The sequence below is a fragment of the Cherax quadricarinatus genome, chromosome 30, assembly GCF_038502225.1.
Source record: "Cherax quadricarinatus isolate ZL_2023a chromosome 30, ASM3850222v1, whole genome shotgun sequence".
NCBI classification, from domain to species: domain Eukaryota; kingdom Metazoa; phylum Arthropoda; class Malacostraca; order Decapoda; family Parastacidae; genus Cherax; species Cherax quadricarinatus.
In genome coordinates this window covers 16,524,315-16,541,814 of record NC_091321.1, presented here as the reverse complement: position 1 = coordinate 16,541,814, position 17,500 = coordinate 16,524,315, and the positions used below count along the sequence as shown (strand labels likewise).

Sequence of the window (17,500 nt, the reverse complement as noted above, 5' to 3'; positions counted from 1 at the left end):
TGCAGTGCTGGGTGGTGTGTGTCACCAGGTGATGCAGTGCTTGGTGGTGTCACCTGGTGATGCACTGTTGGGTGGTGTGTGTCACCTAGTGATGCACTGCTGGGTGGTGTCACCTGGTGATGCACTGCTGGGTGGTGCGTGTCACCTGGTGATGCACTGCTGGGTGGTGTGTGTCACCTTGTGATGCACTGCTGGGTGACACTGTCACCTGGTGATGCAGTGCTGGGTGGTGTGTCACCAGGTGATGCACTGCTGGGTGGTGTGTGTCACCTGGTGATGCACTGCTGGGTGGTGTGTGTGTCACCAGGTGATGCACTGCTGGGTGGTGTGTGTCACTTGGTGATGCTCTGCTGGGTGGTGTGTGACACCTGGTGATGCACTGCTGGGTGGTGTCACCTGGTGATGCACTGCTGGGTGGTGTATGTCACCAGGTGATGCAGTGCCAAGCAATGTAATACCTGGCACCGCACCAGGCACTGACTTACCTTGACAACTTTGAGAGTTGTAATGGCTTAGACTTTGTGTACATCAACTTCTGTTACCACAACTTGTAAGTGTGTACACTTACTTCCCTTACGACAACTTAGTTATTGAATGCACCGCGCTGCCACTCACACGAGTTACAGCTAACTATTCATCTAAAGTAATTAAAATTCAGGCGTATTTGTGCACTCAGAATGTGCACTTAAGAAGTTCAAAATGTATGTAAAGCGTAGGGAGATGACTTAAGTATATTATTTACTTTTTGTGACAGTGATGTGTTTCTACGATTCTCTCTATCTCTCTCTCTCTCTCTCTCTATCTCTCTCTCTCTCTCTCTCAATGTGAAGGATAAGAAGGGGTGAAGACGAGTTACTGGTTGAGGGGAGGAGAATGGTGGGAGAGGGAGGAGTGGAGGGGGATAGGGGGTAGAGGAGGAGAGGGTTAAGATAGAGGGGGTAGGGGAGGGATGCGTGACCTACATTCTTCCATCTGTAACTCTCTTCTCAACTTGTTTCGTTCAACCTCATCTTCACCAGTCACTCTCTCTCTCTCTCTCTCTCTCTCAGGCGTTCGCTGGCTATGCGTGTCATGCGTTGCCCAGACAACTAGCGACGCACCACTGGACATCTGTCTCACTAACGCATTTATATGGTCCTGAGAAAGTCAGGTGAACGCACACGGTCAGATGCTGCAGCGCCAGACGCATGCACACGCACGCACACCACGACTACAACCACGCCTGCCCATAAGCGTATGGAAAAGTTGCGCATGAAAGAATCTGAAGAGAACGCGGGTGGAGATGAGGTGAGAGGGAGGCGGGAGGGGGGGGGAAGAGATGTTGCTGTTAATGATAAATGTTAATTATAATATCTCTGTTTTCCATAAAAGAAACAACGACAACAGCAAGAACCACAATAGCAACAAGAACGACAATAACAACAAGAACGACAATAACAAGAACGACAGTAACAATAATAACGAAAGTAAAAATAACGACAATAACAAGAACGACAACAACAACTAACAGTTCCAGAAATCATGTATTAGAAACTAGGTTAGAAACCACATATGATCATTTAAAAAATTAGGTGTTAGAAACCACATATGATCACTTAAAAACTAGGTGTTAGAAACCACATATAATAAAAAAACTAGGTGTTAGAAACCACATATGATCACTTAAAACTAGGTGCTAGAAACCACATATGATCACTTAAAAAACTAGATGTTAGAAATCACATATGATCACTTAAAAAACTAGGTGTTAGAAACCACATATGATCATTTAAAAGCTAGGTGTTAGAAACCACATATGATCACTTAAAAATCTAGGTGTTAGAAACCACGCATTAAAAACTACGTATTAAAAATCGTATATGATAAACTACTTATTAGAAACCAGGTGTTATAATCCACTTATTAAAAACCACATATTAAACACTACATGTTAGAAACCACATTTGAGAAGCCACGTATTAGAAACTAGATGCTGGAAATCACACATGAGAAACCAGGGGGTTAGAAATCTCATATGAGAAATCCTGTATCAGAAACCATTTGTTGGGAACCACGTGTTAGAAACTTTGTGTTAGAAACAGCCATGAAAACCACCCGTAAGACATCAGGTTTGATCAAATTTATAATAATTTAAAAACCATTTTAATGAAAGTTGATAGAAACCAGTAATCATGAAAGTTGATAGAAACCAGTTATCAAGAAAGTTGATAGAAACCAGTTATCAAGAAAGTTGATAGAAACCAGTAATCAAGAAAGTTGATAGAAACCAGTTATCAAGAAAGTTGATAGAAACCAGTAATCAAGAAAGTTGATAGAAACCAGTTATCAAGAAAGTTGATAGAAACCAGTTATCAAGAAAGTTGATAGAAACCAGTAATCAAGAAAGTTGATAGAAACCAGTTATCAAGAAAGTTGATAGAAACCAGTAATCAAGAAAGTTGATAGAAACCAGTAATCATGAAAGTTGATAGAAACCAGTTATCAAGAAAGTTGATAGAAACCAGTTATCAAGAAAGTTGATAGAAACCAGTTATCATGTCAGTTGTCGTGTTGAATACAACGTCTCCCAGTACTCACGAGAGTAGATTGAGCGAGGCTCAGCGGGGAATGGAATGGGTGCGGTAGTGGGTGTAATAGTGAGTGCGGTAGTGGGTGTAGTAGTGAGTGCGGTAGTGGGTGTAGTAGTGAGTGCGGTAGTGGGTGTAGTAGTGAGTGTGGTAGTGGGTGTAGTAGTGAGTGCGGTAGTGCGTGTAGTAGTGGGTGCGGTAGTGGGTGTAGTAGCGGGTGCGGTAGTGGGTGTAGTAGTGAGTGCGGTAGTGGGTGTAGTAGCGGGTGCGGTAGTGGGTGTAGTAGTGAGTGCGGTAGTGCGTGTAGTAGTGGGTGCGGTAGTGGGTGTAGTAGCGGGTGCAGTAGTGGGTGTAGTAGTGAGTGCGGTAGTGGGTGTAGTAGCGGGTGCGGTAGTGGGTGTAGTAGAGTGCGGTAGTGGGTGTAGTAGCGGGTGCGGTAGTGGGTGTAGTAGTGAGTGCGGTAGTGGGTGTAGTAGCGGGTGCGGTAGTGGGTGTAGTAGTGAGTGCGGTAGTGGGTGTAGTAGTGGGTGCGGTAGTGGGTGTAGTAGTGAGTGCGGTAGTGGGTGTAGTAGTGGGTGCGGCAGTGGGTGTGTTAGAGTGGGTGTAGTACTGAGTGTGGTAGTGAGTATGGTGGTGTGGTAGAGTGTGATAGTGTGGTTGTGGTGGTGATTGTAGAACTGGGTGTGGTACTAGAATGTTTTGATGGAGTATCAAACTACAAATAACACCACACTTAGCAACTTAAGACGAAGTTTCGGTCCTTCGCGGACCATCATCAAGTGAGGATTGTTACAGCCATAGAAGACATTACTTTTTATTTACTTTATTTTATTGAGCAAAATTATATACATCGGCAGTGTATTGCTACATTATTCTATGTGATAGTTACATCAGCAGTGTATTGCTACATTATTCTATGTGATAGTTACATCAGCAGTGTATTGCTACATTATTCTATGTGATAGTTACATCAGCAGTGTATTGCTACATTATTCTATGTGATAGTTACATCAGCAGTGTATTGCTACATTATTCTATGTGATAGTTACATCAGTAGTGTATTGCTACATTATTCTATGTGATAGTTACATCAGCAGTGTATTGCTACATTATTCTATGTGATAGTTACATCAGCAGTGTATTGCTACATTATTCTATGTGATAGTTACATCAGCAGTGTGTTGCTTCATTATTCTATGTGATAGTTACATCAGCAGTGTATTGCTTCATTATTCTATGTGATAGTTACATCAGTAGTGTATTGCTACATTATTCTATGTGATAGTTACATCAGCAGTGTATTGCTACATTATTCTATGTGATAGTTACATCAGCAGTGTATTGTTACATTATTCTATGTGATAGTTACATCAGTAGTGTATTGCTACATTATTCTATGTGATAGTTACATCAGCAGTGTGTTGCTTCATTATTCTATGTGATAGTTACATCAGCAGTGTGTTGCTTCATTATTCTATGTGATAGTTACATCAGCAGTGTATTGCTACATTATTCTATGTGATAGTTACATCAGCAGTGTATTGCTACATTATTCTATGTGATAGTTACATCAGCAGTGTATTGCTACATTATTCTATGTGATAGTTACATCAGCAGTGTATTGCTTCATTATTCTATGTGATAGTTACATCAGCAGTGTATTGCTACATTATTCTATGTGATAGTTACACAAGGAAACAGAAAAAAAAGAAATAACAAGCTTAAATAATATAACTACGGTAACGCTCCTCCTTGTTTCCAAAGGTACCTGAAATAGTGTCTGATGCTCATGCTTGTAACCGTTATCACAGGAACGTTTTTTTTTTTTTTAGATTAGAATTGCAAACGTTTTTGAAATAAAGGTATTGTAAAATAATTAGTTACTGAGCGCGAGGGGACGGGGAAGAGTCGAGGGTCATAATTTTTGGCGCTTTTGGTGTTGAATTATGGAGCAGATCTCTAAAAAAAAAAAAAAAAAAAAAAAAAAAAAAAAATCATATTCTCTGAGATCAATTTGAATGCGTATTAACTTAAACTGGGGTCTGATTTGCGCACTGACCTTTACATGACTACAATCGTTTTTATTATGCCAGTTTGCATATGTATAACGTATGTCTCCGACTTCTAGCGGTGTTCGTTACGTGAGTAATTAGTTACGCCTGTATCAACCACTCAACCATCATCACACTGTCTCACGCACTCGCTCAACCATCGTTACTGCCTGAGTTGGTGGGTCGCTAGGTAGTGTATGATCACCTACTTGTGGTTGCAGAGGTCGAGTTTTGGCTCCCCCATCCCCGTCTCTCTCTCTCTCTCTCTCTCTCTCTCTCTCTCTCTCTTTTCTTTCTCTCTCTCTCCTTCCCAGTTTTGTCTTTCGTGTTACTGACTTCGTTTGACCTACTTTTGCAAACCTGTCCAAATTAGGATCTTTGATCTTGCTAAGCCGTGCTTGTATGATCCTTCATCCCTGAACGGCCGTGACCCCAATCCCAACTTTTGATTAGGGGTCATTAACCTCTGAGCAGCCTTAACCTCCTTCCCTACTCTTGCTTGGAGTGTCATTAACCCAGAAGTGTGACCCCCAGCGTGTGACCCCAGAGCTGGAAGCGGGAAAGAGGGAGGTGCGAGGAAGTATCACTTCCTTCCTTGGTTTGAGGGAGTGTGGCGAAGCCCAACCACCACTGCTGTAGTGTTAACCTTGGAGCCTTCTTTTATAGTGTGTTGGTATTGAGAGAGAGAGAGAGAGTGTGTGTGTGTACTTACCTAGTTGTGCTTGCACGGGGCCGATTCAGAACTCCTTGCCTCGCCTCTAAACTAATATCGAGAGACTGTACTCATTTCCGGTCTCCAGGGCCTAATAATTCTTACTCTCAACACCGTGTGCCAACAGTCAATGAAAGGACAGGAAGAGAGGAGAGATTAGCTTTATTCTGCACTACGGGCACCTTCACACAGTTCCAGGGAACTTTTTCAGCGGTCTAGAACCATAGCCAACCTCTTGTTCCCCGATACACTTCCTACACAACCAAGGAATTAGTGAGCAGTCTCCGGGACAGGAAAGTTTTTACCACTGTCTGTCTTAAGAGAATTAATCAGAAGATCACAGCTCTGTTTCAACAACCATTGGAAGGAGTTTGACTAGAAGCCATTAGTATCAACTTCAATCTTCACCACTAACACCATCATAAAGATACAGGAGTGAAAGAATTTTCAGCTTGCTACATAAATCTTGCTTGGTAAACTACTCGACTTAGACTTTTACAGTTGTTCACGTGCTCAGGTCACCCACACCTCTCCTAGGGTCCTCACTCCGCCTACATATTCCCAGCTTTGCCAGGTACTAACCATAGACTTGAAGAAGCTTAGTCATCGAGAGAAACATTATCTTAATGCAATTTCCATTCTGCCTTCGTGTATTTATTTTGCAGCTTGCTGGTATTTTATAACTTATGCCCAGATGTAAGGAGATTTTTCCCAATAATCTCGTCCAACCCTCATAATTCTATTGTGAGCCAGAGGCTCTACAGCTGAGCTTCTTCGTGCCCAGTTTGTGTTCCATTATTGTTGTGTTGAGGTTGCCAGCGGCTGCTGAGTTGTGCGAAACTTTCTTATCATCATTAGAAAGTTTTCCGAATTTCCTAGCATAATACACCACCACCAATTTCATTACTCGACAGTTTTTTATGTTTTGTTTTAAGATTTAATTGTACTTTATTATCACTTATTTCTTATTCTTGTATTCATCTAGTTGTAGTGATGAGGTTGGAGTGTCGGCTCCTGGCTCTCATTAACTTGTTTTGCAAAATCATGGATTTGCCGCAGGTCGAGCTGCGAGGGTAGACGAGCCCTTGAAACCGGTCACAGCCGTATAACAGGCATCACAGATGTATCATAGGTGTGTCAGAAATGTGTCACAGGTGTATCTTGATAGCACACCTTGGGACTTATCCAAGGGAAACTAGCTTCAAGATGTGTTTCAGGACTCTAATCTTTTTGTGATCTCATCTTAGGACAGCTGAAAAAAATAAAGTAATTGGTTGACTACGGAGATTTTCTATTAATTCCCTTCCCACCCGTTCTCTCTCTCTCTCTCTCTCTCTCTCTCTCTCTCTCTCTCTCTCTCTCTCTCTCTCTCTCTCTCTCTCTCCATTCCTATCCACGTTTCCACCCTTCTTTCCCTCAACCCCCTGTCATCTTCTCATCCATTTCTCCCAATTACAAGAGAGTATAGTCCCTCCTTGGGTTTCCTGGGTGGGAGTGGGAGGGTGTGGGCAACAGGGGGTTTGAGCGGAGGGGTTGGTAGGAGGTTAGGTGAAAAGGCAGGAATGTTAAATATATAGTCAGTATCTCATTCAGTTGCCGAACCGGGTGGAGGAAGGAGGAAAAGTAGAATTTGGATCAAGGAAATGAGGATTAGAACAGACGGAGGAGCATATACACGAAGAAGGTAGGCAGCAGAAGACCTCAGTGTGTACATGGAAGCTGTCTTCTGAGAAATGTTAGTACAATTTTAACTATAATTCTATTTAGGTAAAGATTAGATCTTCCTACCCTAACCTACTCCCCCCGGTCAAACTGCTGGATGGAAAAACTGGCTGAAGCGATTGAAAAGCGTGTATGAATATTTACACTTTTCACCTAAGATAGCTCTTCGTGTTTCAGTATATCAAAACCCCTCGTTATTTTAGAGGATTGATTGAGATCTGCATTGTCTCCGTTGCCTAGGGAAGAACAGCCTTAGTAGTTTGATATGGCTTCAACTATTTCTAAACAAAATTCTAAAATTCTTAAATACAATATTTTTTTTTCGCCTTTGCTAGAATATTGGTCATGATCTTTAGTCTCAGAATGTAATTTTATATGTTCAAATATTTGGTTTTCCAAAAGTACTTTCTTCCAAAGGTTTATTTTGTAATTACGGCAGCACGAATTTACTTGCCCTTCTCTGTACCCTCACCAGCCTCGCTTTTCTCTAAGATGGGCACCAAAACTGGACAGTTTATGCAAGGCTGTCGGGCAAGTGTGTTGCTGAGGCATATATTGTTCCCAGTGTTTTATATAGGAGCTCGATATTGACGGTGTTGTCAACAGTAATTTTACAAAGTTGTAAATTTTGGACTAGAGAAAGTAGTAGACGCTGGGAAATGAGATCCTTATTTACACTTCTCGTTTACACCGAGTTGTATGTATCGAAAATAAAACACCATTTTGTTTAAAAAAATGTTGTAAATCCAAGATTTGGGGAAAATTTGTTGTGTTCTTTTTGGAGAATTAGTTGAATACCTGAAAATTTATCGTCATAGTGTTCACCTATCTTAATTTTTTGTTTTGGGGGGGAGGGGGGCTAATCACCTGTGATTTTTCTGGGAGGGATCACCTGTGATTTTTGTTGTTATTGTTTTTTGTCTATACTAATTTTATCTCCGTTATCTCTTGGTTACACTTATTTATTTAATAAGATATGAGGATATTTTGTAGCATTCCTATTATCTTATTATTATTAGCTGAGTTATGTATGTATTTTTTTACTGAGGAAAATATTCCATCCTTCAAAGTTGCTTTCAGTGATATCAACGCTAAAGTAGTGATCTAAACTACATAAACATTACATTCTTCACAGTTCTTCAAGAAAATTCGGTACTATAGTAGTGATTTAAACTTCCTTCAAGGAGCTCTTAAAGAAGTGTTTCAGTACCAGAATAGTGATGCGAAAATAAAACATTCCACTGAAGACCTTATCATAACAAGGTATTTTAAACACCGTTCTATAAGTGAACTTTTTTCGCAGGTTTGATCACCATTTAGGCATCGAAATCTCTTGAAGAACTGAAAAATATTTATGTCGGTTTAGCATAAATGTATACCGAATGTACCTATACACCTGAATACAGACATCTTGTACACATATATTTACAGTCTGCATGAGAAACAATAGTCACACTATACAACATTATTCATTAGAAGTGTACCAACTAACATGACAACTATAAGTTAGTTAATTCACAAATTATAACTAGTTCAGGGTTAACACTAGACTGATCTATCAACCAGTATGGCAACTGTACGTTAATTAACCCACAAATGATAACTAGAGTGATCATAATGTGTGATGTAATTTTCATATTATCATCAGTGATCATATAAAAATTACATCACACAATACTCTTAAGAGGTGGACAGGTACCAAGGTGTGTAACTCACTGGTACACCACCCCAGCTCCACATATTGTGTGCTTGTGCTGATACCATCTAGTCAAAGACTTAGTCCACACAATACAGTGTGTAGACACCAACAAGTCCATTCCATCCTAGCACCGACTGAGTCCACGGAGCTGGGTAAATATTAAGACCACTCAGTCCAACTACTATTTTTATTAATACAGTTTAAACGTTACTTTACTTGCCTGATTTCACACCATCTGTATCCGACCTTACTCCATCTGCATACCCTCCTTGCTCCACCTGTGCTCTGCCTCACTCCCTCTGTACTCTGCCACTTCCTTGCCATACCTTCCCTCTTCAGAAAACGACTTTCCAGTTGTACGTAAATCTCTTTCTTCATATATTTTGTGGTGTGACTGTACTCGGCCTAAGCAACACTGTTCCTCTCCCTGCCGCAGGTGTTGGCGCTCAACCAGGTGTTCACTACGCAGCCGCAGCTGCTGCAGGCGTACCACCCACGGCAGCAGCTGCCCTGTGGTGCCCTCCCCGCTCACACTGCCTCTTTCTACACTCTCTGCGGCAAACAACAGTGGGTGCCGGCCTCAGACCAGCGCAGCGCTTCCGTCTGCTGCAGTGCCCACACCGACACCCCCGTCTGGTGAGTAGTAGTCGTAGTGGTAGTAGTAATAGGAAGAGGAGGCGGAGACGTGGAAGAAAAAGAGTTTAAGGCTATTATGAAGTTTACTAGCCTAGCATATGTTGCCAAAACGCCATATCGGCTTCTGTGTTCCTCTCATCTCAATCTGTACTCTGTTTCCTGTCTTCTTTATTCACCAAATTGCATGGCCTTGCACTTATTTAAATTAAAGTCCAGCAGTCTGTCTCATTCTCACCCGAAACACTCTATTCTCCTGTTTGTATTAGTGCCAATTATTTCGCTTCATCTCTATACGGAGACACTACAATTTGATGCCCTCTGGCAAGCCATTTACATAAGGAAAAGTAGTACTGATCTCTGCTGCCAGAGGCACAACAAGTGTTGGGTTAACCCACAGCGCAAGTCTTGTTCTTCATGCTTTTATAATCACTATATCTTCTTTTTATGGAGACTTGTCAAGTTGCAAGGATATCAAGTGAGATAGTTGGGGGATCCCACTTGTTATCCTTGTCCATCTTGACACTTCGTCCCATTCTATCAGTCTCTGTCATTTGGTCTTTCAGATCGTTCTCGATGCACCTGATGTCTTACCGTTTCACCCCTTTTCCCGGGCTCTAATGTTCCCCGGCATCATATCTTTCTAATCTCTAAATACATTTTGTCTCAGTATTCTGAATAGGTGTTTCCTCTTCAGTCGTAGTCTGTAGTCTGCCTTGAAAAGTCCTTCCTTCCTCAGTCATAGTACCTGGTCTTTCACATTCATTTTCTTTACGCTGTTATGCAACTTTTGGTTACGATTAGCGTTTTATACTTGCTCTCTAAATTGCCTCCGCAACAGCTCTCAGAACTTCTGTTTTTTTTATTTTGTTCTTTTGTTTTTATACATCCTCCAGGTTCTTCAGGTTCTATCGTCTCCTGTTGCCCTGGCTGAACCATGTACGTTCCTCTACGTCTTCTCATGCCTGCTAGAAATCCATAGCTCCTAGTATTTCCATCAGAAATACTAGGAGCTATACAGAGTTTGTACACCTTGTGAAACAACTTCGTTTAAACAATACTTGAACAATAAGAAGAGGAAGAAGAACGAAAAGGAAAACTTTATTAAGGGTTAATAACCACGGATAATCTAAGAAGCCAAGCAGTGTGGTATATTTCTGCTGGGGCTCATAGATCCTCATATAGCAGCCGACTAACTCCTAGGTATCTACTTTACCACTAGGTAAACAGGAACGGCAAGTGGTAAGAGATTTGCCCAAACATTCCTCCTGGTCGAGTACTGAACTCGCATCTTTCAATTGTGAGCCGAAAGCGCTACCATTGTGGCAATAATGCTTCAAAATGACCACCAACCGTGCAGGTCACCTAGAAATATACACTAATAGTGTCAACTAGAAATGTCTTCATTCAGCTGATAGCTGTACTACTAGTATCACCTAGAAATCCCAAGTCCGGCTTTCTCTGACCGTATTGCGGTAGCCGGCTAACCAAAATTCCTGACCAGTTTTCAGGGTCGACAACAGAAAACGAATTTATGGTCTCTGGGTAAACGCTAAGCCAGGGAAGATGGGAAATAATCTAAGGATATTTTGTTCTGGAACATGGTCTAAAATGGATAAGTAATATAGCCCACATAGGAGGAAGAAACTGGTGTGTGGCTAGTTAATGATCCAAGACGGACCGAAACGTTGTCACAAACTTGTCTCTCCTGTGTGCGGGTTATTTGTGTACTGTTCCAGTTACGATATTCTTTATTCTTTCTCGAAATAGGATGAGGAAAGGAAAGAAACGAGGAGGAGGAAATCTAATATAGGATTACCACCTCAGGACAGTTGCATTCAATTATATATTTAAGTATCATAATTATAACATGTTGCTATATGATTCTTACATATATTTTAATAATAATAACAATTACAAATTTTACGAATATTTTTCCGTTCATGGATTACTCAAGATATATTATTGGTGGAGTTTGTTATAATTTTAAAACTTTATATAGCCATTTTAGAAGCAAAACATCGACAAGAATGTATGATGACGGAGATTTTATTTACAGGTGTGAAAAAGAGGCGTCGGTTGCTACATCATCGTTGGGGTCGTCAGCGTCCGCGGCGACGTCAGGTCGGGCGTCGTCGGTGCAACAGACGGTAATACAGCGTAAGATAGACACTGTCACCGACCAGAGCTCCATTCATAACAACGAAATACAAGGAGCTGCCAAGCCTGCCTCTCAGGTGAGTGCATGTGTGTATGAGGGTAAATAAATCATCTAGCTAGGTATATTTCTGTACACCATAGGGAGGTTAGGGACACCACTGTGACTACAAATGCAGGTTTTTTACAAATGAATCCCACACGAGCGTGGCCGTGGCGTGCTCTAGCTCAGGTCCCCTCAAAGCCGCCATCATGACTCACGAAATCGTAATAACAGTATTGTAAACAAATCATGGAACGGGTGGGATTTGAACCCATGTCGGGTGAGTCCTACAACTCACGGGCCAGTGTGTGAGGGGTATCAGGAGTGTGTGTGTGAGTGTGTCATGGGTGTATGTAAACCCCAGGTGATATAATTAACCTGTATTATCTCTGTCTCAGGATGAAGGATCATGGCTGACAAACATCCTTCACTTCTTCGGCTACAAGAGCATCGGAGAGATGATTCAGAATATTGATATTTTTTCTTTGCCTGGTAAAGTGCAGGGCCTGGTGAAGGTTAGTGTGTGTGTGCTTTAGTTCGTTTGTAGTTTGAATTTCAGTTTGTTCAACACTGTCTTATGTAGTCAGACAGAGCTCAAAGTGCACTTTGAAAGATGGGTAATGTTTTGTTTTGTAGTAAAGTGTGTGCTGTAGGTGAGATACAGTACTCACTTCTTCAGAGGCACAGCCATCACATTTCACTTGTCAGTCATCTTTTCAGTGAATACTTGTATTCTGACAGCCCTATTACCAACCAGTATATAAAATAACTGCTGACCATTGCTATGACTATGTTTGTCTGCTAGTAACTATGCCAGTGTCTTTCTATCCGCTAGTCAGTGACATGGCCATGTCTCCACGTCCACTGGTCACTGCTATGCCCATATATCTCCGCCCAGTGGTAACTGCTCTGTCCATGTCTCCTACCCAGACGTACAACGACGAGATCTCCATGGGTCAGTGCTACATGGAGTTCACCACATACAGCCTCTTCAAACAAGACGGCGCCTTCTCATCTTTCTTAAGAACACGCAGGGAGCAGCCACTGCAGGAGGCGTGGCAGGGTGCTTGGAGCGCGGAGGGCACGGAGGACCTCCACAAGAGGTTTGCCAGCTTGCTAGAGGAGGCATGGCAGGATGCTTGGGACGTGGAGGACAAGAATTTAGAAGACAAAAAGAGCCTCCAGGAGAGGTTCGTCAACTTGTTAGAGGAGGCCAGAGCTGTTTCCTCTCACACCTCTGGACCGTCGACTATAGAGGTGAGGATTATAATATTATTACTAATAATAATTAATAAAAACAACAATAATAATTATAATAATTATTAAGTTAAAAGTAAAATAATAATAATAATTGTTATTAAGTTTTTATTCAGCGGTCGTCTACCTTCAGGGCAGATTTGACCCAGAGAAGAAAACACATTCACCAACATTCATTCGATCGCCGTCTTTCCCTCTGACTACAACATCCTCACCCTTCCTTCAGAGTGCAGGCGCTATACCTCTGACTACAACATCCCCACCCTTCCTTCAGAGTGCAGGCGCTGTACCTCTGACTACAACATCCCCACCCTTCCTTCCAGGTGCTGTACCTCTGACTACAACATCCTCACCCTTCCTTCAGAGTGCAGGTGCTGTACCTCTGACTACAACATCCTCACCCTTCCTTCAGAGTGCAGGCGCTATACCTCTGACTACAACATCCCCATCCTTCCTTCAGAGTGCAGGCGCTATACCTCTGACTACAACATCCCCACCCTTCCTTCAGAGTGCAGGCACTTTACTTACAACCTCCACGACTAAATAAAGTCCCGCTAACTGATTTCCCTGAATTTTTTTCATAAAAGTTACCCTGCTCTCACTCCAACAGCACGTCAAATAAAAACCGCTTGCTTCCATGAACTCGCATTGCTGGATGCTCAAGCACTTAAAACTCAAAGTCTCTTGTACCCCCTCCTTCAAACCGTTCCCGGGACTATCCCACCCCAGATTTACATGGTGAGGGCCCGGGTTCGATTCCCGGCGTAGGGGTGGAAACATTGGGCGTGTTTCCTTACACCGGTTGTCTGTGTTCACCCATCAGTAATAATGGATACCTGGGTGTTAGTCGACTGGTGTGGGTCGCATCTTGGGACAAAACTGACCTAATTTCCCCGAAATGCTCTGCATAACAAGCGGCTTTCTACATAGTAGTATGTCATTGATGTCAGCTAGGCCTGTATACCTTGCACATGTACTTGTAGAAATAAATATATTATTATTTATTATCATCATCCTCAACCAGTTTCTCTCCAGTCTCTCGCTGCATGCCCCAACCACCTCAGCAACCCTTCTTCATTATTATTTCATTCATGGGGGAGCGCTGAACCCGTAGGGATCATGCAACACCTGGGGGTGGAAGGCATTCAGGCTTAATTCAAAGAATTGGAGCACAGGTCCACTATCTTAGATTAAGAGCCCCTCACCCTTCTGAGTTATGCCCTCTGGAAGCACTGCCTGATACACATATTTTAATTATTACTATTTTTTAACAACTCGACGCTGGTGGAGGGCTCTAGATCCAAGGTCTTAGTTCCACTGAGTGTAGAAGTATTACCCGCCTCCACAGAGTGTGGTGAACGGTCTGGTAGGTCTGCTGGAGGGGTCTCCGACCACCAGACAATATGCTGACGTAATCAGACAGATCGTTCCCCTGGTGATGCAGATGTATGCTGCCCCTGACCCGTCCTCGGCCATCACTGCTTTCATCACCCAGGCCATGGGTCCCTACCTGGCGCAGGTGAGACTTTACACTAAACAAGTGAGTTATTATACTGCTCAGGAGTCTTCTTATATTGCTCAGGAGAATTCTTATATTGATCAGGAGAGTTCTTATATTGTTCAGGAGAGTTCTTATATTGTTCAGGAGTTCTTATATTGTTCAGGAGAGTTCTTATATTGCTTAGGAGATTTATATTGCTCAGGAGAATTCATGTATTGTTCAGGAGAGTTTTGCCTAATCTTGGTGAGTTTAACGTAGTTCAGGTGAGCCTTAACGTAAATCACTAGTGGACATCACATTACAAGCCATCAGACCCACCAGCACCACCAACCACACCCACCCACCAGACCCACCAGCACCACCAACCACACCCACCCGCCAGACCCACCAGCACCACCAACCACACCCACCCACCAGACCCACCAGCACCACCAACCACACCCACCCACCAGACCCACCAGCACCACCAACCACACCCACCCACCAGACCCACCAACACCAAACCCACTATCACCCACCAGACCCACCAACCACACCCACCCACCAGACCCACCAACACCACCAACCACCAGACCCACCAGCACCACCAACCACACCCACCCACCAGACCCACCAGCACCACCAACCACACCCATCCACCAGACCCACCAGCACCACCAACCACACCCAGCCACCAGACCCACCAACACCAAACCCACCATCACCCACCAGACCCACCAACACCACCAACCACACCCACCCACCAGACCCACCAACACCACCAACCACACCCACCCACCAGACCCACCAACACCAAACCCACTATCACCCACCAGACCCACCAACACCACCAACCACACCCACCCAACAGACCCACCAACACCACCAACCACCAGACCCACCAGCACCACCAACTACACCCACCCACCAGACCCACCAGCACCACCAACCACACCCACCCACCAGACCCACCAGCACCACCAACCACACCCACCCACCAGACCCACCAGCACCACCAACCACACCCAGCCACCAGACCCACCAACACCAAATCCACTATCACCCACCAGACCCACCAACACCACCAACCACACCCACCCACCAGACCCACCAACACCACCAACCACACCCACCCACCAGACCCACCAGCACCACCAACCACACCCACCCACCAGACCCACCAACACCAAACCCACTATCACCCACCAGACCCACCAAAATCACTCACCAACATCATCCACCAGAACCACTCACATCATTCATATAAAAAAAACTATTGACTTCCTACATTCATTACTAGTGACATCACAATGTATAAAACTACCCACACCCATTACCAGCTGAGTAACATCACCGTTACCAGTTGAGTGACATCACTAATTCCTTTCTCAGGTACAGTCTCCGTCCCAGAGTGTAAACTCCATTAGCAGCAGCAGCAGTAAGCCTTCCTCCCACTGGTCTGAAGCGAGCTCGAAGCCTGCTCCTGTGCCCAAGACCACGCCCAGACCGTCCTCGTCTGCAGGGGCAGCAGCAGGTTCTGCTTCCTCCCCCATCACCACTATGATCCTCCAGTTCCTCAGATATTACATGGGCAACTACCTCTCTTCCTTACCCGGTTAGTCACGCATTTTACCTCTTCATCTTATTATTATTTTAATAATAGTAATAATATAATAACAATAACGATAATAATAATAATTATATAATTAAATACATGTAGCATCCAGCAGGCTCGTGTGACCGTATTTAATGTTGGTGAATGCGTTTTCTTCTTTGGGTCACTCTGCCTTGGTGGGAGAGAGCCGCTGTGTTAAAAACATATTTTTTTAATTACACTTAATTAGTAGTAACAGTAATAGTAGTAGTAATATAATTAAAACACTACAATTAGTCCTTGTTAGCAATTAGTCTTGAGGTAATTAGTTTTACTGAATATTTAGAATATAATCCATAGTAAATGTCATTATTATAATCCTAATTTAACTTATTTATAATTCATATTAAATGTAGTTATGTTTAATTTACATTATAGTGATGTTTAATCCAAATCAAACATCATTATAATAAAGGATAAAACTTTTAACGTAATCCCGACAAAACTACAACGTAAACGAAATAAAAGAACATTACAATCTGGAATAATGGTAAATTTCATTGTTTTAGGTAATGCACCAAGCAAACCACCACCACCACCTCAGCCTACCCAAGCCCCCGCCGTCAGCAGCACCCTGGCAACCCCTTCAGCGTCTTCTTCAAGCGTAGGCAGCATCCTTAACCTGCTATTTACTCCCTCTCGCCCGCAGAAAGTGTCACGCCCCAAGCCGCAGGCACTGAAGCGGCCACAGAAGCCACAGGTTCTGGAGAAACACGATGCCAAGACCTTCGTTGATATGGTGCTGGAGTTCATCCGTCCAGTGTTTATCAGTATCATTGGCAAGGTGGGTGCTGGTGGGTTAGTTTGTTAGGCTTTAAGCTTATCAGCAGCACGGGGGTCATTTAGTCTGCATTTCACCTGAATACCAGACAAGAATACTTTAAGAAGTAAAAGAGGGATCAAAGTAAACTCAAGGTGTATATACATCAGTAGATATGCACCTCTCAGTATATACACGCTGAGAGATACACACCTCTTGGTATATACACCATGAGAGTTGACTGTAGACTTGACTATCTCTCACCTCCTCCTCGTGTAAATTTGACTAACTGTCTCCTACGAAGGAAATGACAATCTTGACCTCCTCCTCCCCTCCTATAGACATGACTGCATCCTCTGTAAATTTAACTGTAACTGCCTCCTACTGTAGACATGACTGTCCTGACCTCCTCCAACCCCCCGTCCTGTAGACATGACCAAGTGTCATTTCTCTTGCAGGCACCAGGAGAGAGTGGAGTAGCGTCTATCCGGGAGGTGACGAGACTGAGTTCCTTGGGTCGTGTTGACGACACTGTCGTGGAGGAGGTGCTCTCTCCTTACTTCTGCCTCAAGAACTACGTGGTCAACAAGGCCTGGACGCTGACGGAGCGGGGCGTCAGGTCGGTGGCAAGCCAGTTCGAACCCCAGGAACAAGCCCGTATGATGAGGATGTTGCAAGACTACTGACTGATGCAGTGGGGTTACATTAAGATCAATAAGGAGAGATATGAGGGAATGAACATGAATTAAAGATCGAAAAGGATGT

The 17,500-nt window shown here is 43.3% G+C and overlaps 1 protein-coding gene across 2 annotated transcripts in view; it reads left to right on the top strand.

The window, feature by feature from the left end:
* Positions 1 to 17,500, top strand: part of LOC128692693 (uncharacterized) — a 62,066-nt gene that overhangs the window by 43,399 nt on the left and 1,167 nt on the right. For both annotated transcript variants that reach the window (XM_053781994.1, XM_053781995.2), the window contains exons 3-10: positions 9,188 to 9,387; positions 11,444 to 11,621; positions 11,983 to 12,099; positions 12,515 to 12,841; positions 14,190 to 14,360; positions 15,714 to 15,936; positions 16,485 to 16,759; positions 17,194 to 17,500. The exon at positions 17,194 to 17,500 is cut by the window's right edge and continues 1,167 nt beyond it. In XM_053781994.1, the coding sequence (XP_053637969.1) occupies positions 9,188 to 9,387; positions 11,444 to 11,621; positions 11,983 to 12,099; positions 12,515 to 12,841; positions 14,190 to 14,360; positions 15,714 to 15,936; positions 16,485 to 16,759; positions 17,194 to 17,421 (1,719 nt within the window). In that variant the 3' untranslated portion in view covers positions 17,422 to 17,500. The remainder of the gene's footprint in view (positions 1 to 9,187; positions 9,388 to 11,443; positions 11,622 to 11,982; positions 12,100 to 12,514; positions 12,842 to 14,189; positions 14,361 to 15,713; positions 15,937 to 16,484; positions 16,760 to 17,193) is intronic.